General features: G+C 39.7%; 1 protein-coding gene across 2 annotated transcripts in view; it reads right to left on the bottom strand.

Moving 5' to 3' along the window:
• Positions 1–12369: 12369 nt before the first annotated feature.
• Positions 12370–20451, bottom strand: part of MCPH1 (microcephalin 1) — a 273841-nt gene continuing 265759 nt past the window's right edge. For both annotated transcript variants that reach the window (XR_009258870.1, XM_058719856.1), the window contains one exon: positions 12370–12762. Coding sequence is in view for 1 of the 2 variants with exons in the window: in XM_058719856.1 (XP_058575839.1) it covers positions 12707–12762 (56 nt within the window). In the remaining variant the exon portion in view is untranslated. The remainder of the gene's footprint in view (positions 12763–20451) is intronic.

The raw sequence follows: 20451 nt of genomic DNA, 5'->3' as shown, positions 1-20451 counted from the left end.
GTGACCTGCATGTGGTGGACACTAAGTAAATATTTTAGAATTGATTCTTACCCATCCACCGGACATTCTCGGGGTTGTACTGTTGAGCCCGAGTAAGCCAGCAGCACCGTGTGGGGACATTCAAAGTCCGGTTTTTCCATAAACTGGTTTATGTGAGTCTGTGCAAGTTATGTAATTTCCAAAAAGCAGAGGGTCTCGTGGTTCCTTAACCAGAACCCCGAAGTCCAAAAGGTCTGAAAAATAGAAGGTTTTGTAAGTGAATCAGAGGCAAATCTAATCTGAATATAGACAAGCTTGTGTTACTAGTTTTACGTATCCCACTTAATGTGAGGTGTGTCACTGAAGAAATACTAAGTTACGGCTGCTGCCCCAGGGTTTTGTTGGATGGGTCCACCAGGTAGCCAACACTGACATAAGTTAGGAGAGCTAGAGTCTTACTGGGGATAGGTCCTGTGGGAAGTACAGCAGGGAGGAAGCAGGATCCCATAAGGAAAGCCTGTAGGACATGTTGCAGACTCTTGTATTAGCAGGATTAGCCAGTTCTTGGCTGGGGACTGACTGTCCAGATGGAGCAAGGCCTTGGCTTGAAAGGGTGAGGCAGAGGTCCTAAAGGCTGGAGGCTGGAGGCTGGAGGCTGGAGGCTGACTGTGCTCATTACAGCTGAACAGAAGGTTCTGTCTCAAGTGAGATCCGAAAGGTACAATGCCACAGTTGCCACACAGCTTTCTCTTTTCTTTTAAACAGCTTTCAACTTCTGCACCATAAAATTTACCATTCGATACGTGCCGTTCCGTGATTTTAGTAGATGTGTCTGGTTGTACAACCAAAATCATGGTCCAGTTTCAAAGTGTTTTCATCGCACCAAAATGTTTGCTGTCTATTCCCGCTCCTACTCCTGTCACAGAAATGTTCTTCTGTGTTTGGCCTTTATACTGCTGCCTTCTCTAGCATTTTTTTCTAAATGGAATCATACAACATGTAATCTTTTGAGTCTGGTTTCTTTGACTTATCACGTGTCTTTGGGGGTGATTTGTGTTGCTGCACGCTATTAGTATTCTTTTGTGTTGCTCGGTAGCTGTCCATGACGTGGATATATGCCATTTCTCAGTTGATGGATTGCTTCCAGTTTGGGGTGGTTGTGAATAAAGTTGCTAGGAACATTGGTGTACAGGTCCAGGTGTAGGGGCTCTTGGGTGGCTCAGTCACTTAAGCGTTGGACTCTTGGTTTCTCAGGTCATGATCTCGTGGTTTGTAGGTTTAAGCCCTGCATCAGGCTCTTTGCTGATGGTGCAGAGCCTGCTTGGGATTCTCTCTTTCTCCCTCTTTCTCTGCCCCTCCCCTGCTCGCTCTCTCTCTCTCTCTCTCTCTCTCTCTGCCTCTCAAAACACATAAATACACTTAAAAAGAAAAAAAAGTCCTAGTATAGTCACCTGTTTTCATTTCTGTAGGAGTGGAGTTGCTGGGTCATATGGTAAGTGTCTGCTTAATTTTTTTATGTTTAATTTTCAAAAGAAACTGTGAAATAGGTTTCAAAGTCTATCATTTTGCAGTCACACCAGCAGTGTATGAGAGTTCCAGTTTGTCCACATACTGGTCAGCGTCTTCGGGTATAGCTATTCCAGAGGGTGAGTGTGGTGTCTCATGCTTTTAACTTGTATTTCTCTAATGACCAATAACGTTGAGCATCTTTTCATGTGTTTATTAATCATTTATATATGTTCTTTTTAAATATATATATAATTTTTGTTTATTTTTTAATGTTTATTCATTTTTGAGAGAGAGAGACAGTGTGAGTGGGGTAGGGTAGACAGAGAGGAAGACACAGAATCTGAAACAGGCTCCAGGCTCTGAGCTGTCAGCACAGAGCCCAATGCAGGGCTTGAACCCATGAATTGTGAGATCATGACCTGAGCTGAAGTCGGACACTTAACTGACTGAGCCACCCCGGCGCCCTATATATATTTTTCTTTTATTTATTTTTGAGAGACAGAGTGTGAGCGGGGAAGGGGCAGAGAGAGAGGAAGACAGAATCTGAAGCAGTCTCCAGGCTCTGAGCTGTCAGCCCAGAGCCCAACGCAGGGTTTTAAGTCAAAAACCAAGAGATCATGACCTGAGCCAAAGTCAGACACTTAACCGACTGAGACACCCAGGTGCCCCCCATTTGTATATGTTCTTATGTGAAATGTCTTTTGCCCATTGTTTATCTTCTTAATGAATAGAAGTTCTTTACACAGTCTAGATACAATTGCTTTATCAGAGTTTTGGTTTGCAAACCTTTTCTCCTAGCCTGTGGCTTGTCTTTGCATTTTCTTTTTTTTAAATTTTTTTTTTCAACGTTTTTTATTTATTTTTGGGACAGAGAGAGACAGAGCATGAACGGGGGAGGGGCAGAGAGAGAGGGAGACACAGAATCGGAAACAGGCTCCAGGCTCCGAGCCATCAGCCCAGAGCCTGACGCGGGGCTCGAACTCACGGACCGCGAGATTGTGACCTGGCTGAAGTCGGACGCTTAACTGACTGCGCCACCCAGGCGCCCCTGTCTTTGCATTTTCTTAATGGTTTCTTTTGAAGAGCAAACAAATTTGTAACTTTGAGGTCCAGTTTATCTGTGAATTGTGTCTTTAATGTCTATTTCATGCGCAAGACATCTTTGCCTAACCTAAGGCAAGAAAGATTTCCTGCTATGTTTTCTAAACATTTCATAATTTCAGTTTTCTGTTAGGTCATTGGTTCTTAGCTGGAACAGTTTGGTTCTCCAGGGGACATTTGGGAATACCTGGAGACCTTTGGACAACTGGGTAGGGTGTGCTACTAGCATCTAATAGGTAGAGAACAGTGATGGTGCTACACACACTACAGTGCACAGGACAGCCCCCCCAACAGCAAAGAATTATTTGGTCCAAAATGTCAGTAGTGCTGAGCTTGACAAGCCCTGAGTTAGGTTTCTGCTCCATTTTGAGTTAATTTTTGTGTATGGTGTGAGGTAAGGATCTATACACATTTTCTTTTGTTTTTGCATGTGAAGTAAGGATATAAGTGCATTTTTGTCTTTTCTTTTTCTTCCTTTTTCCATGACCATTTGTTTTAAGAAATATTCTACTGCAGTGAATTGCCTTGGCACCTTTGGTGAAAATCAACCGACTATACATATTGTTCTCCTGATCTATATTCTACCTTTATGCCAGCACCACACATGTTGATTGCTACAAGTTGATAGTTCGTTTTGAAATCTGGCAATGGGAATCCTTCAACATTTCTTTTTCTAAAAAATTGTTTTGTCTACTAGGGGTTCTTTGCATTTTTGTATCTATTTTAGCATCAGCTTTTCCAACTCTATTAAAAAGATGACCTGGGATATTGATAATTATATTTAATCTATAGATGAAGAGAACAGACAACAATATTGAGTCTTCTAATCCAAAAACTGGGTGTATTTCTCCATTTATTTAGATTTTTATTCTTTCTCAGCAATGACAGGTTTCAGTGTATAGGTCTTATATTTCCTGAATTTTTTTTTCTATATACTTTATTTATAGTTGCCTTCATCAATGGAATTGTATTTTTTTTTAAGTTTACTTATTTATTTAAGAAGAGCATGAGCAGGGGAGGACAGAGAGAGAGAGAGAGGGAGAGGGAGGGAGGGAGGGAGGGAGGGCGAGAGAGAGAGAGAGAGAGAGAGAGAGAATGAGAATGTCTCAAGAAGGCTCCACACTGTCAGCACAGAGCCTAACTCAGGACTCAATCTCATGAATCATGAGATCATGACCTGAGCTGAAATCAAGACTTTGATGCTTAACCAGCTGAGCTACACAGGCACCCCTGGAATTGTATTTTTCTTTTTTACTTTTTAATTGTGGTAAAATATATATAACATAAAATTTATAATTTTATCTATTTTCAAGGATATAGTTCAGTGGCATTAAGTACAATCATATCATTGTGTGGTTGTCAGCACTATCAGACTTTAAAAAAAAATGTTTAAGTCCAAGTTAGTTAACATATAGTGTAATAATGATTTCAGGAGTAGAATTTATTGATTTATTTATTGATTTATCACTTACATATAATACCCAGTGCTCATCCCAACAAGTGCCCCCCTTACTGCCTATCACTCATTTAGCCCATCTCCCCACCAGATACCCCTCCTGAAACCCTCAGTTTGTTATCTGTCTTTGCGAGTCTCTTATGGTTTGCCTTCTTCTCGGTTTTTATCGTATTTTTCCTTCCCTTCCCCTATGTTCATCTGTTGTGTTTCAAATTCCACATGAGTGAAATCATGTGATATCTATCATTTTCTGACTTATTTCACTTAGTATAATATATTCTAGTTCCATCTATAAATGGCAAGATTTCATTCTTTTCAATTACTAATATTCCATTGTGTGTGTGTGTGTGTGTGTGTGTATGTGTCTATATACACACACACACACATACATAAATAACCTCTTATCCATTCATCAGTCGGTGGACATTTGGGCTCTTTCCATAATTAGGCTATTGTTGATAGTGCTGCTATAAACATTGGGATGCATGTGCCCCTTTGAATCTTATCCTTTGAATAAATACCTAATAGTGCAATTGCTGGGTAGTAGAGTAGCTCTATTTTAAATTTTTTGAGGAACATCCATACTGGCTGTACCAGTTTGCATTCTTACCATCAGTGCAAAAGTGTTCCCCTTTCTCCTTATCCTTGCCAACATCTGTTATTTCCTGAGTTGCTAATTTTAGCCATTCGGATAGGTGGGAGGTGGTATCTCATTGTGGTTTTGATTTGTATTTCCCTAATGATGAGTGATGTTGAGCATCTTTTCACATGTCTGTTAGCCATCTGGATGTCTTTGGAAAAATATCTGTTCATGTCTTTGCCCATTTCTTCACTGGACTTTTTTTTTGGGGGGGGTGTTGAGTTTGATAAGCTCTTTACAGATTTGGGACACTAACCATTTATCTGATATGTCATTTGCACATATCTTCTCCTATTCTGTCTGTTGGTTTGTAGTTTTGTTGATTGTTTCCTTCATTGTGCAGAAGCTTTTTATCTTCATGCTTGCTTTTGTTTCCCTTGCCTCCGGAGACATGTCTAGTAAGAAGTTGTTACGGCAGAGGTCAAAGAGGTTGTTGCCTATTTTCTCCTCTAGGACTTTGATAATTTCCTTCTTACATTTAGGTCTTTCATCCATTTTGAGTTTATTTTTGCGTATGGTGTAAGAAAGTGATCCCGGTTCATTCTTCTGCGTGCCGCTGTCCAGTTTTCCCAACACGATTTGCTGAAGAGACTTTTTTCCAGTGGGTATTCTTTCCTGCTTTGTTGAAGATTAGCTGGCCATACATTTTTTGGTCCATTTCTGGGTTCTCTATTCTGTTCCATTGATCTGTGTGTCTATTTTTGTGCCAGTGCCATACTGTCTTGATGATTACAGCTTTGTAATACAGCTTGAAATCTGGAATTGTGATGCCTCCAGCTTTGGTTTTCTTTTCCAACATTTCTTTGGCTACTCATGGCCTTTTCTGGCACCATACAAATTTTATGATTTTTTTCTCTATTTCTGTGAAGAATGCTGGTGTTAATTTGATAGGGATTGCATTGAATGTGTAGATTGCTTTAGGTAGTATAGATATTTTAACAATATTTGTTCTGATTCATGAGCATGGAATGTTTTTCCATTTCTTTGTGTCCTCTTCAATTTCTTTTATAAACTTTCTAAAGTTTTCAGCATACATATCTTTTACCTCTTTGGGCAAGTTTATTCCTAAGTATTTTATGGTTTTTGGTGCAATTGTAAATGGGATTGATTCCTTGATTTCTCTTACTGCTTCTTCATTATTGGTGTATAGAAATACATCTGATTTCTGTACGTTGATTAATATTCTGCAAATTCATGTATCAGTTCTAGCAGTTTTTGGGTAGAGTCTTTTGGGTTTTCCACGTAGAATCATGTCATCCATGATGAGTGAAAGTTTGACTTCTTTCTTGCTGATTTGGATGCCTTTTCTTTATATTTTTTGTCTAATTGATGAGGCTAGGACTTCCAACATTATGTTGAACAACAGTGATGAGAGTGGATATCCCCATTGTGCTCCTGACCTTAGGGAGGAAAGCTCTCAGTTTTTCCCCATTGAGGATGATCTTTGCTATGGGTCTTTCGTATATGGTCTTTATGACCTTAAGGTATGTTTTTTCTATCCCTACTTTCTTGAGCGTTTTTATCAAGAAAGGATGCTGTATTTTGTCAAATGTTTATTTGTACACATATTGAGAGGATCATGTGGTTCTTTTTTTTTTATTATTAATGTGATGTTTCATGTTGATTGATTTGTGGATGTTGAACCACCCCTGTAGCCTAGGAATAAATCCTACTTGATTGTGGTCAATAATTCTTTCAATGGATTCAGTTTGCTAGCATCTTGTTGAGAAATGTTGCATTCATGTTCATCAGGGAGACTGGTATGTAATTCTCCTTTTTACTGGGGTCTTTGTCTGGTTTTGGATTCAAGGTAGTGGCTGGTCTCAAAGAATGAGTTTGGAAGTTTTCCTTCCATTCCTATTTTATGGAACCATTCAAAAGAATAGGTATTAACTCTTCTTCAACGTTTGGTAGAATTCTCCTGGGAAGCCATCTAGCTCTGGACTCTTGTTTGTTGTGAGATTTTTTATTACTGATTCAATTTCTTTACTGGATATTGGTCTGTTCAAATTATCTATCTCTTCCTATTTCAGTTTTAGTAGTTTATATGTTTCTAGGAATTTGTCTATTTCTTCTAGACTGCCCAATTTGTTGGCTCATAATATTCTCTTATTATTATTTGTATTTCTGTGGTGGTGTTTGTGATCTTTCCTCTTTCATTTGTGACTTTACTTACTTGGATCCTTCTCTTTTCCCTTTTGATAAATCTGGCTAAGGGGTTTTCAGTTTTGTTAATTCTTTCAAAGAACCAGCTCTTGATTTTGTTGATCTGTTCTGTTTTTTGTTTGTTTTGTTTTTGTTTTTAAATTTTGATATCATTTTTCATTCTCTCCTCTTTATTTTTCCCTTTTTCAGCTTGTTTTGGTCTTTACCTGCTGTTCTTTTTCCAGATCCTTTAGGTGTAAGGTTAGGTTGTTATTTTTGACATTTCTTCCTTCTTTAGGAAGGCCTGGATTACTATATACTTCCCTCTTGTGACTGCCTTTTCTGCATCCCGGAGGTTTTGGACTGTTTTCATTTTCATTGGCTTCCATGTACTTTTTAATTTCTCCTTTAATTTCATGGTTAACCCGTGCATTCTTCAGTAGGATATTCTTTTTTTCTTAATTTTTTTTTACATTTACTTATTTTTGATAGAGACAGAGTACAAGTGGGGGAGGGGCAGAGAGAGAAGGAGACACAGAATCCAAAGCAGGCTCCAGGCTCCGAGCTGTTAGCACAGAGCCCAACACGGGGCTCAAACTCACAAACTGCGAGATGATGACCTGAGCCGAAGCTGGACGCCCAATTGACTAAGCCACTCAGGCGCCCAAGTAGGGTATTCTTTAATCTCCAAGTATTCATGGTCTTCCCAAATTTTTTTGTGGTTGATTTCAAGTTTCATAGCATTGTGATCTGAAAATATGCATAGTATGATATCGATCTTTTTGTACCTGTTGAGGGTTGATTTTGTGAACCAGTATGTAATATATTCTGGAGACTGTTCCATGGGAACTCAAGAAGAATGTGTATTCCAATGCTTTAAGATGAAATATTCTGGATATATCTGTTAAGTCCATCTGGTTCAATATGTCATTCAAAGCCATTGTTTCCTTATTTTCTGCTTGGATATCTGTCCATTGCTGTAAGTGGGTGTTAAAGTCCCCTACTATTATGGTATTATGATCAATTGTTTGTTTGTGGTTAATTGATTTATATTTGGGTGCTTTCAAGTTGGGGGTATAAATATTTACAAGTGTTAGATCTTCTTGGTGGATAGTTCCTTAATTATGGTATATTTCTCTTCTTCATCTCTTCTTACAGTCTTTCCTTTAAAATCTACTTTGTCTGATACAAGTATGTCTACTCCAGCTTTCTTTTGACATCCATTAGCATGATAGATGGATCTCCATTCCCTTCCTTTCAATCTGCAGGTATCTTTAGGGATAAAATGAGTCTTTTATATGCAGCATATATATGGCCCTTTTTTTTTTTTTTTATACATTCCAATACCCTTTTGATTGGAGCATTTAGTTCGTTTACATTTAGAGTGATTATTGAAAGATATGAATTTAGTGCCATTGTGTTGCATGTAGAGTTGGTGCTTCTGGTGATGTTCTCTGGTCCTTTCTAGTCTTTGTTGCATTTGGCCTTTCTTGTTTTGTTTTGCTTTTTCTCCAAAGAGTCCTCCTTAAAATTTCCTGCAGGGATGGTTTAGTGGTCATGAATTCCTTTAGTATTTTTTTTTTTTTTTTTTTTTTTTTTGGTCTAGGAAACCCTTTATCTCTCCTATTTTGAATGACAGCCTTGCTGGATAAGGAATTCTTGACTGCATATTTTTCTTTTTCAGCACGTTGAATATATCCTACCATTCCTTTCTACCCTGCTGAGTTGCTGTGGATAGGTCTGCTGCAAGGACTTTTTTTCCTATTGTTGCTTTCAAGATTCTTTCCTTGTCTGTGTATTTTTGTGAATTTGACTATGATATGGTTGGTGACGGCCAGTTTTTGTGGAATCTAATGATGCGAGTTCTCTGTGCTTCTTGGATTTTGATGTCTGTGTCTTCCCCGGATTAGGAGAGTTTTGTACTATAATTTGCTCACATAAACTTTCTGTCCCCTTTTCTCTTTTTTCTTCTTCTGGGACTCCTATGATTTGAATACTATTCCTTTTTAATAAGTCACTGAGTTCTCTAAGTCTTGTATTGTTATCTTTGGACTTTCTTTCTTTTTTTCTGCTTATTTTCCATAATTTTGTCTTCTATCTATTTCAGTGATTCACTGCTCTGCTTTGTCCATCCTTGCCATCACAACATCCATTCAAGATTGCATCTCAGTTATAGCATTTTTTTATTTTGGCCTGATTAGATTTTTCTTCTTTCATCTCCGCAGAAAGGGATTTGCCAATGTCTTCTATACTTTTTTCAATCCCAGGTAGTATTCTTATAATCATGGTTTCAAATTCTAGTGAGACATCTTACTCACATCTGTGTTGGTGAAATCTCTGGCTGTCATTTGGGGTGAATTCTTCCATCTTGTCCTTTTGGAAGAAGAAAAAGATGAATAAAAGAAAAAAGAAAAATTAAAAAATAAAAAACAAAACAAAAAATCAAATAAAGGAAGTTAGAGCCTTAGGTGTGTTTCAGTCTGTTTGTTGAGGGAAGCTTGAAAGACTAGACAAAAAAGAGAAAGGAAAAAAGAAGTTAAACAATATTTAAAAATTAAAGAAAAATTTAAAGAAAATAGAAGAAAAAATAGAAAAAATAAAGGAAAAAATAAAAAAAGAATTTGCCCTTTCTGTATCCAAGAAAAAGAAAAACAACATCAAAAACAGAAGCAAAATAAACAAACAGACCAGCAAACAGAATGAAACTCAAATGAAGTTATATCCAGTTTCCCCTAGAACTGAAACTGTGAGGCCCTCTATAATGCATACAGTAAGCAGATGGAGAACTTATCCTGGTCTTCTGGGGGATGTGTCTGGAGGGTGCAGGTGGGTGGGGCTTGGTGTAACAGCTCCGTTCTCCACAAGGTGGTGCTGCTTAGCTTACTGGGGTGGATCAGTGTGGTGCACGTGTGTGTGTGTGTATGTATGTGTGCACATGTGCTTGTGCAGGAGAGGTGGAAATGGCTTCACTCAGCAACCTAGTCTCTGGCACAGGAACTTTGTGCTCTCACTGACCCGGGATCAAGCACCCTTCCTTTGTCTGAGGCCTCCATCTATTCCCCACCTCTACCCTGTCTGTGTCCAAGCTGACCGCCTGTCAGGCAGCACCTCCCTCCAGAGTTTTATCTCAGATGGGGCTGTGTTTCAACACCCCTAACTTCAGGGACCCCCGTGGCTTGGACTCTTGCCAACTCTCTGGGGGAGGGTCTCACTGAGCAATGGCTGGGTACCAGCTTGCCCCAGAAAACATTCATGCGATTGCACAGAAGCAGAGGTTCAGAGATTATGGCAAATCACAACACACAGCTGGCGCCGGGATTCACCACACTCTGACATCTTTGTTCCAGTACCAGCAAATGTGACTGCTCTCTGGAGTCTCCTGGGATCTTTGTGGGGAGGCCGTATGGCCTCTACCACATGCCCTCCAATCAGGGGAACCGCTTCTCCTCCCCATGTGGCACATGGCCCCTCAGACTCTGCTGCCTGTTCCTGGGGATTCGCCCTGCTTCCTCACCAGAGCACCACCAGGCACTGAGTTGTGGAAGTTCAGACTCTCCTCCACTGTTTATAGAATCCTGTGGTATTGAAACCCTCTCCTTTCTTCCCGTCAATGGTTTTGGGTAACAGATTTCTTGTTCAGTCCCCTGTGAGTGTTTTCACTCTTTCTCTCCAGCTACCTTTTGGGGAAGTGCTTTTCTTGCATGGTACCAATGCGATGGACTCCCCCTTTCTTTTTTTTTCTTTTTTTTCCCCTCTGTCCTCTCTCTGAGAAAAGGACTTCCTACCCTCTGCGGCTTTTCTCTCCCCCAGTTCATCTCTCCACACAGCATACCTGCTGAGTTTTGTGGCTCAAGTTCTGCAGATTATTGTTATTCCTCAATTTCTTAGGTGTTCAAAATGGGGTGGTGCTGATGTAGCTGAGTTTCAGGGACGAGACAAGCTCAGGGTCCCCATACTATTCTGCCATCTTCTCAATAAGCCATTCTCAGTGTTGGAAATGTATTCTTAATTCCATTTGTGAATTGTTTATTGCAGCAAACAGAAATACAATTCAGCTAGTTATGTAAATTTCATACACTGTAACCTTGCTAAACGTGCTCTGTATTTGTTTCCTTATAATTTTCTACATGTAGTATCCTGTGATATGAAAATAGTTTTACTTCTTCATTTCCAGTCTGCATGCCTTCTTTTTTCTTGCTGCCTTCTCTTGGTATACTGAGCAATACAATCTTACATGGAAATGGTGAGAGCCACCTGCCTTTCAAAATTAAAAAAAAAAAAAAGAATTCTGAGATACTCTTGGGGGCACCTGGGTGGCTCAGTCGGTTAAGTGTCCGACTTTGGCTCAGGTCATGATCTCATGACTTATGGGCTTGAGCCCTGTATCAAGCTCTGTGCTGACAGCTCAGAGCCTGGATTGGATTTGTGTCTCCTGCTTTGGATTCTGTGTCTCCCTCTCTCTGCCCCTCCCCTGCTCGTGTTCTCTCTCAAAAATAAATATTAAAAAACTTTTAAATAAAAAAAAGAATTCTGAGATACTCTTAACTCTGTGTGTTTCAGGTAAGGGATTGCAAATCTGTAGCAACTAACTTTTAAGGTTGTTAGGGTTAAATGAGAAACCACATAGAAGATGCTTAGTGTAATTCCTGACACAAATCAGTACCCTCATAAAATGTTGCTGTATAGAAAGAGAATCTTGGCTGACCACTGGCAGGCCAGCATTGGGAATCAGGACTTGACACTGGGGATGGGTGGTTGTCGGTGGCCTATAGCGGTAGGGGATGATCCATAGCAAGCGTCAGCACGGTTTTTGTCAGCCTCTTCAGGAATTTTTGGTGTTGTGAGAGCTCTGCCAAAGTACCTGAGGTTCAAAGTAGCCAAGCCCAGCACTCCCATGGATATAGTGAAACAAGGTTTATAACGTGGAAGGAGTGGAGTTGTACCGAGGAACGACTGTTGTTGGGGCATGAGTAATACGAGGGGATTATTTGGGGCATATATTATATCAAAATTAAGAGAAAACCCTTCATTATTTCCCTGCACATTTCTATCTCCTTCCTTGATGGTTTATTCTAGAAGTTGTTCCACTGAGGGGCTGGAAATTTGTTAAGGTAGGAATAACAGATGAGATGAGGAAGAGATAGCATGGGGAGGGAACAGGATCAGGAGGGAGTCTTAGTGGCACCTTCAGCCTTGTTGGGATGTAGCACTTCTCTCCTATAGAAGGTGACGGGTCCACATGTAATGATTCAGTCCCACTGCCGATTTCCTCTAAGGAAAGCCAAGCATTGTGGCAGCCAGCGAAGGCCACGATCTCTTGTTGGTAATGCTGTCCTCACCAAACACTAACTTGGAGAATTGGAGATCCTCTGGTGGCATTAATTATTGCAAAGCTCCTACACCTGTCTTCATTCATTACTTTGACAAAAATCTAATAAACTGATCAACATCCTTCATAGTTAGTGTATGGTATGCCAATAAAGATGTTAGAGTCCAACCAAGAAACTTTGGGGGCTGTTGGGTCTCACTAATCAAACAATTTAATTCCCAGTCTTTATTTAACACTATGGGTGCTTTAATGACCAAGGTTCTGTGAGCTTTTAATCATGATCGTTATCACAAAATACTAAGATTGGCATTATACAGAAAAGGCCCCTATAGGCTGGCAGTGCTTCTTTAAAACACATTCAGTCATCAGAAAGTCACACAAAGGAGCTTCTTTATGTAAAAACCACAAGGCACACAAGGCAAACAGGTGATGGTGTCAAAAGGCATCGTGTTGTGTCCTTTCCTTCTCGTCAGGGTTTGCTCATTTGAATGTCCAAAGACAACGTTGCGAGCCGGTGGCGGTAGCCATGTGCTGACTGATGGCTCCATCACTGAAGCAACAGGTAGTTTTCAGAGGCACAGACCTGGTGCTGAGTGATGGAATCTAGAGAAAGAGAAAAGCAGTTTAGCATTTATAATGGCCAACCACACGGTAAAATAATAATCTTATATATATGCAAAGTCATATTTTAAAGTCTTAGGCGGTTTAGAGCCGTGTTGTCTATGTGTCCACGTGCCCATATAGCACATGTGACTATTTAAAATAAAGGGGCGCCTGGGTGGCTCAGTCGTCTAAGGCTCCAACCCTTGGTTTCAGCTCATGTCATGATCTCACGGTTTGTGAGTTCAAGCCCCACGTCGGGCTCTGTGCTGATGGTGCAGATCTTGCTTGGGATTCTCTCTCTCTTTGTTCCTCCCATACACACTCTCTCTCAAAATAAATAAACTTTAAAATAAAATGAAAATTGAATTAAAAAAATTCAGTTCATCAGTCATACTAGCCACATTTTAAGTCCTTGATAGGCACATATCCTGCAGATACAGCATATATAGGGTGTTCCCATCATGGCAGAACGTTCTATTAGTCGGGTGGCAAATTTGCCAGTCCATGGCGGGAGAGACCAGGATTGTAATCTCCATTAGCTTACAGAAAATACTCTCCGGCACAAGGCAATTTATATATAAATATATTAGTTTTAGTTACGGTACTAACTACACATTCTAGGCTGTGTATCTACCAATCCACAGCCTGTCTACCTTGCTAGTATACAAAGTTAGTACGCACAGTTTCTAAAATGCAGGTCTTCATATTTAAGTTGAAGAAGCTGGACTAGTCCTGTCAGTTTGAAAGCCTATTATTTTATGAAAATCACAAGAAGTCACCTGGTCCAGGATAAGCTATAGATGCAGAAGAACAGGCCAGCAGGAGACTATACTGCTCTAGGCCCTACTTCTATGAGGACGATAGAGGAATCCAATGGGTTGGCAGCACTGGTTGAATTACAAATTAAATTACAGTTAATGTAGTTTTTAGAATTTATTTTTATTTCTTGAGCAAGAGAGTGGGGGAGGGACAGAGAGAGTGGGGGAGGGACAGAGAGAGTGAGGGAATCCCAAGCAGACTCCATACTCAGTGAGTAGCCTGACATGACCCTGGGATCATGACCTGAGCCAAAGTCGGATGCTTAACCGACTGAGCCACCCGGGTGCCCCTACAGTTCACTTATTGATTACAACTATTATCCACAGGGAGAGAGAAATGATTCTGAAGGACCTTAAGACATCACGATGATGAACAATAGCAGACGGAAAGTCAAAACATAGGTTTGTTCTATGAATAGGGGGAAAAGATGGAAGAAAAAGGGGCACATCTTAGCTGGAGCTCTAGATCGTGTCCCGGAAGTTAGTTGTCATTTGCCCAGTGCAAACGCACTTCCACACAAGAGGTCTGAACTGGTCAGCTTTCAGCGGGGAGGAGCACTACCATTTGTCACATGTATAATATACATTATATATAATTAAAATTAATATATCCAGCAGAATAACAATTCTTATTAGTACTAAGTAAAACCACTTCTCTCCACAACCCAGTGCAGTATTTTAATATCAGACCTTTATTCGTGGATGTGTTGTACATATTTTCTCTGTTATTTGCCTTTTGACTTTCCTGATGCAAAAAAGTGTTTTATTTTGTTTTTGCATTCAGATCATGTAAATCTTTTACTGCAGTTGGACTTTGAACCATAGGTAGAAAGCCTTTCTTTGTACCCAGTTTTAAGCGTATCAGTCATATTTTTTTCCAGGTTGTAAAACCCTGTAGATTCAATTTTTACACTTAGATTTCTGACAGGATGTCATTTTCCAAAGCCAGAAAACATTACAAAAAGGGTGGCGATTTTTAAAATTAATCTAAAATAGAATTTAATGAAAAAAATGCCAAATATTTCTTTTAAAAAAGTGGCATACTTATTCTGACATTTATACCAAAGAAAAAATACATAGAAAGACAATTTTGAAAAAAATGAATGAGAGACAATTTGACATGCTAGATACCGAAACACATTATAAAATTACAATAGTAGTTGGGGCGCCTGGGTGGCTCAGTCGGTTAAGCGTCCGACTTTGGCTCAGGTCATGATCTCACAGTCAAGTCCGTGAGTTCGAGCCCCGTGTCGGGCTCTGTGCTGACAGCTCAGAGCCTGGAGCCTGTTTCAGATTCTGTGTCTCCCTCTCTCTCTGCCCCTCCCCCCGTTCATGCTCTGTCTCTCTCTGTCTCAAAAATAAACGTTAAAAAAAAAATTAAAAAAAAAATTACAATAGTAAAATAGTATGTAATTAGCACACAACAGATAAATAGACCAATGGGAAAGTCTGGAAACATGTCCGCGCACATATAGGAATTTAACAGGTGAGTCACAGGGCATTCCAAATCAGTGCAGAAGGGACAAGGTACTACATAGATGGTATGATCCCTTCACATCACACAATAAATAGGTTACAGACGAATTAACACTGTAAACATTTAAAAAAATGATGGAAGCATTAACAGAGATAAGAGACAGGTTCTGGAGCTCAGGGGGTAGAGATGACCTTCCAAAGTGAAACCCAAATTCAGGTGCCTCAGGAAATAAGGCATTTGAATCCATGAAGAATAATTATTAAATATTAAAACCTTTGTAACCTACAACAATCAATAAACAAAATTAAAAATGAGACAGATTGAGAGAATTTTACACTTAGACCACAGGGCGAGGGTCCATGTTATACACATATTCTGTAGAACAGCATGAAAAGGAAAAATAGCCAGTGATAAGGATAGGCGACCCATGAAATATAGCTCCCTCTCTAATTATTCATACTCATTAGTAATTTAGTAATCAGGGGACGACAAATTGAGTAATGACACCTATTTGTTTAATTCATCAGATCACCAAATATCAAAAATATGGGTAATGTCCAGTACTGGTGAAGATGTGGAGGAAATGGAGATGTCCATATGCTGTAAAAGTATAAAGTGGCACAGCTGTGGGTACCCAAACTTACAAGTACACGTAAGCTGGGGCACAGTGATGTCACTGCTATGAATCTGCTCTATACAAACATGCATGCCTGGGATTCGGCGGGGATAATTACAGCTCAAAATAATCTCTTAAAACTGAATCCAAACCGTTCCAGTTAGAACACACACATAAAGTGTATAATGGCAGAAACGGTGGAAGTCACCCCAAACGTCCAATAATAAGGAGTGCATGGCTTAACTGCATGTCCTCCAATGGTTAGAAAGAACGAAGTAGCTGTATGTGTGTAAAATGGAAGGCTCTCCTAGACAGAGTCAAATAAAAACTCAAGGAACAATATGTAACCCTCCATTTACAGAAGAACCCTCAAGCAATACACAGGTTTATACATACTTATTTCTATTTAAATATGTCTAAAAAAATCTAAAAAACACTCTTCCAGCTTTACTGTAGTATAAGGAAGGGTTGTAAGATCTGGGGACTCTATGTCTGTCTCTATTGCAGTTCTTTGACCGTGAAATCTAGTGTCACCCCACATATCCATGCATGCATGCATGCATCCATGCATCCATCCATCCATCCATTCATTCATTCATTCATTGTGGTGGAGAAAAAGGTTGACTAGAGAAGTTTTAAATTTAGATCAAATAGAACCCTAAGTGTAACCTCACAACAAAGTCTGTGGCTGGCCCCTCACGCTTGGTGTGGTAGGCTCAATTAACCCATGGACTTTCGAGAAATGGTACTTGAGGTACATGTAGTGTTGAGCTTATGCGTATGGTAAGCAAAGCAGGGATTCAGAACGGAAAAGCATTTGACTGCTGAGTGATGGCTGGCAGCCAGGACATCCTTGTCTAGGGAGCCCCTCATGTCTCCAAGTTTCCAAATGTAAACACACACATGAAAAATGACTTCTACCCAAGTTCGTTTGTCATCTAAAGATAGTCACATCCCCTAATTCCAATGTCACATCATACAAATAGCCCTCAAACACCCCGTATAATGTAACCAATGGTACAGATGTTAGAGTAATGCCAGTCTGCCCAGCGGAAAGAGACAGATGGTACATGAGCACCTCCCATTAAATTTGCATTGGAAAAAAAAAAAAGACGTTGTGTTTGTATTTTAACAAGGTTTTTTAGCAGGTCTTGGCACAGGTTTATGCACGAGTTAAAGTTTACTGGCCTTTCTTCTGTGTGGTCTGATGATTAGGATAGTGAAGGAACATGCTGCTAGCTATTTTTTATAGTGTGGTGGTGGGCAAGCCACTTTCTTGAACTAAAACTCTAATTGCCAACAGCCAAATATGGTTAATGGTACTGTGCGCAGAGAGTGCTAGAACCCTCAGAATGCTGTTGGGAGCTTTATCTTAGCTTATCACAATCAGCTGACTATTCTAGGGCTGAAGCATGAGTGGCCATGTGGCCAGACATTCACTCAATCAAGGAATCAGCTCTCCTGTTTAATAGAATGAGGGTCACTCAGCTTCCGGGAACACTCAGGACAGGGTTTTGACACTGAAGGTGCTCTTAGCAGTAGGGATGAGCAGGTTACAAATGACCCTAAAATCCTTTCTCCTAATGAGCCCACAGCTGCCCACTGTGTAATTTTCATCTGTTGATCTCACTTCTCTCTGGAACCACAATGAACAAGACTTCCTCCCCTCTTCTGATGGTAGTCTTGCCAGCTCCTCTTTTGTATGCTGAATAAACCACTATTCCTTCAGTACTTCCTCAAGGATCCCGATCTCTTGAAACCTCAGCATTCTCTCAGATGCTCAAATTCAAGTCTAGAAGTCATCTTTGACTCCTCTTTCCTAATATATCACGTGCAATCTATCAGCAAGGCCAACTGGCTCTAGAATTTTTATTTAAAACCTGGCAGCTTCTCACCACCTTCAGTGATATCATCCTAAATGTAACCACCACCATTTATCACCCAAACCACTGCAAGAGCCTGTAACTGCTCTCTCTGCTTCTATTTAAAGATATGTATTCCCCTACTTAAAATCCTATGGTAACTTCCATTTATTCTTAGAACAAAAAAACTAAACTTCTCACCATGGTCTATGAGGGCCTTGAGTGGTCCAGCCTCTGGCTACTTCTCCAGCATCATTTCCAACAGACACTCCATACTTAATGCCTCTCCTTATCTACCTTGATCCTAGCTCTTCCCTTGGTCTGAAAGGCCAGTGCTTTAGATCTACACGGGCCCACCCTTCTCTTCATCGTTGGGGTCTTACCTCAAATACAGCCCTTCCGCCAGGGGCCAACCTCACTTTCACTATAAATACTCATACCCTGTTTTCTTCATAGCATTGATCACCAACAGGATTAAAAAAAAAATTATCTTCATTAGAATATAGGTCCCAGGGTGCCTGGGTGGCTCAGTTGGTTAAGCATCCAACTCTTCATTTCGGCTCTGGTCATGATCTCATGGTTGTGAGATCAAGCCCCACATCGGGCTCTGTGCTGACAGTAGAGCCTGTTTGGGATTCTCTCTCTCCCTCTCTCCCTCTCTGCCCCTCACCCACACATGGTCTCGTTCTCTCTCTCAAAATAAATAAATAAATAAATATTAAAAAAAAATAGAATATAAGTCCCATAGGGGCAAGTATTGTATCTGCCTAGAATATGTTTAGTGCATGATCGGTGCTCAACAAATATAAACTGAGTGAATGACTTGACATATGGTATATTGGAAGGAAACAGCCTGGTCTAAAAGAATGGAGCAGTTCTCAACATTTTTTTCTGTTCTGATATTAGGCTGCAGATGTTCACATATGGGATACTTTCTTTCCCAGAGTATACCAAGGATGTGGGCTGGGTCATAGACAAGATAGTCTAATAGTTTATTCCTAGTATAACAACTTTTGCTTCCCACCCAAGAAATGTGAGTAAAATGACATTACAGGGCTAGCCTTGAATTCGCTAGTTTTTGTATTCTGTTTTATATTTATTTACTACTGGGCATAGGAATGCTAATGATTTTACTAAGTGGACCTTATAAAGACCAAGGTTGCTGAATCAGTTATAATTGTTTCTTGATTCTCCCAGATTTTTCTATGTAAACAAATGTATCATATGCAAAGAAGAGGACTTGTCTCTTCCTTCACAATTCTTACATTTTCTTTGTATTTCCTTTGTGTGTCTCATCTTATCCCTTTGATTGGGAACTCTGTATCTTTGTTGAAATGAAAGAGTAAGAGCAGACATATGTATCACAACAGTCTTCCTTTTTATGGATGAATAATATTCTATTGTATATATAGACCACATTTTGTTTATCCATTCATCCATTGATGGACACTTGGGTAAGACACATTATGGCTATTGTGAATAATATGGGTATATAGCCAGAAATGAAATTGCTAGATCGCATGATAATTTCATTTAATTTTTTAAGGACTGACCATACTGTCTCTCACAGTGGCTGCACCATTTTACATTCCCACCAACAGTGCACAAGGTTCCAATATCTCCACACCGTCAACAATCCTTGCTGTTTTGTTTTGTTTTGTTTTGATGGTAGTCATTGTAGTGGGTATCCAGTAGCACCTCATTGTGATTCTGATCTGCATTTCCTAATCTGATTAGTGATGATGAACATCTTTTCATGTGCTTCTTGGCCATTTGTATATCTTCTTTGGAGCAGTGTCTAGTCAAGCAAGTACTTGGACCATTTTTTCAATTCGTTTTTTATTGTTGTTGAACTGTAGAATTTCTTCATATTTTTTTAGATATTCATCTCTATTTTTGAAAACATTTTCTCCCATTTCATAGGTTGTATTTTTGTGTGGTTGACTGTGTCCCTTGATGCATGGAAGTATTTTTTTAAACCTATTTTTACATTTGTTGCCTACCTTGTAGCTTTTTAAAGCAGTGTGCACCTTTCTTCCTGCACATGTTCCAAGTCACTGAGACTAAGTGAGCAAGTCAGTCTTTCAGGGATCTCCCAAGCAGACTGGAACAAATAGGGTCTACATTTGAGGAAAGGAAACCAAGACTGTGGGACATGAGTAAGGAGCCATAAAACCTCCCTAATGCCATGAACATGGCTTTGCTTGTTTGGGCTTTCACCCGGTTGCTATAAACGTTTCATTGTTTTCCAGTGCTCCTACAGAATTTGTTCAGACAAAGTCCGTTCTGTTTTGGGTGTTTTGTTTTATTTTGTATTGGTGTTTTTGTGGGGAAGATGGGAGCTTGGATCTTCTTGGTCTGCCATTTTGTGATGTCAGCATCACTCTGTGCAGGTGTCTTTTTTGATGGGTGGTGAGAAGCACACTTTTGATTATTCACTTCTCTAATTTTTAAAAAATGTTTACTTACTCTGAGAAGGTGTGCACACAAGCAGGAGCCCAGCGTGGGGCTTGATCTCATGAACTGTGAAATCATGACCTGAGATGAAATCAAGAGTTGGACGTTCAACCAACTGAACCACACCCAGGTGCCCCTTATTCAGTTTTTTAAATGGTTGAAATTATTCAGATTTTCTGCTTCTTGAGTCAATTCTGGTAATATTTTCTAGAAATTATCCATCTTCCCTATTTTCAAATTTGTTGATATAAATTTATTCAGCAAGCTCTCATCATTTTGAAATATCCTTACAGTATCTGTAGTAGCAGCCGCCCCAGTTTCATTTGTAGAATTGTTCGCTGGACCCTTTTCTCTTCCTTTCTTTCACAACACTGCTAGGATTTGGACTTTTGACTTTCTTCCCGCAAAGAATTCTTTTTTATCTCTTAAAAAACTTACTTTTTTTCTTTGGTTTTATTA

The sequence above is a fragment of the Neofelis nebulosa genome, chromosome 3, assembly GCF_028018385.1.
Source record: "Neofelis nebulosa isolate mNeoNeb1 chromosome 3, mNeoNeb1.pri, whole genome shotgun sequence".
Classification (NCBI taxonomy): Eukaryota; Metazoa; Chordata; class Mammalia; order Carnivora; family Felidae; genus Neofelis; species Neofelis nebulosa.
The sequence above is the reverse complement of the archived record's forward strand: the minus strand, read 5'-3'. Positions and strand labels throughout refer to the sequence as shown.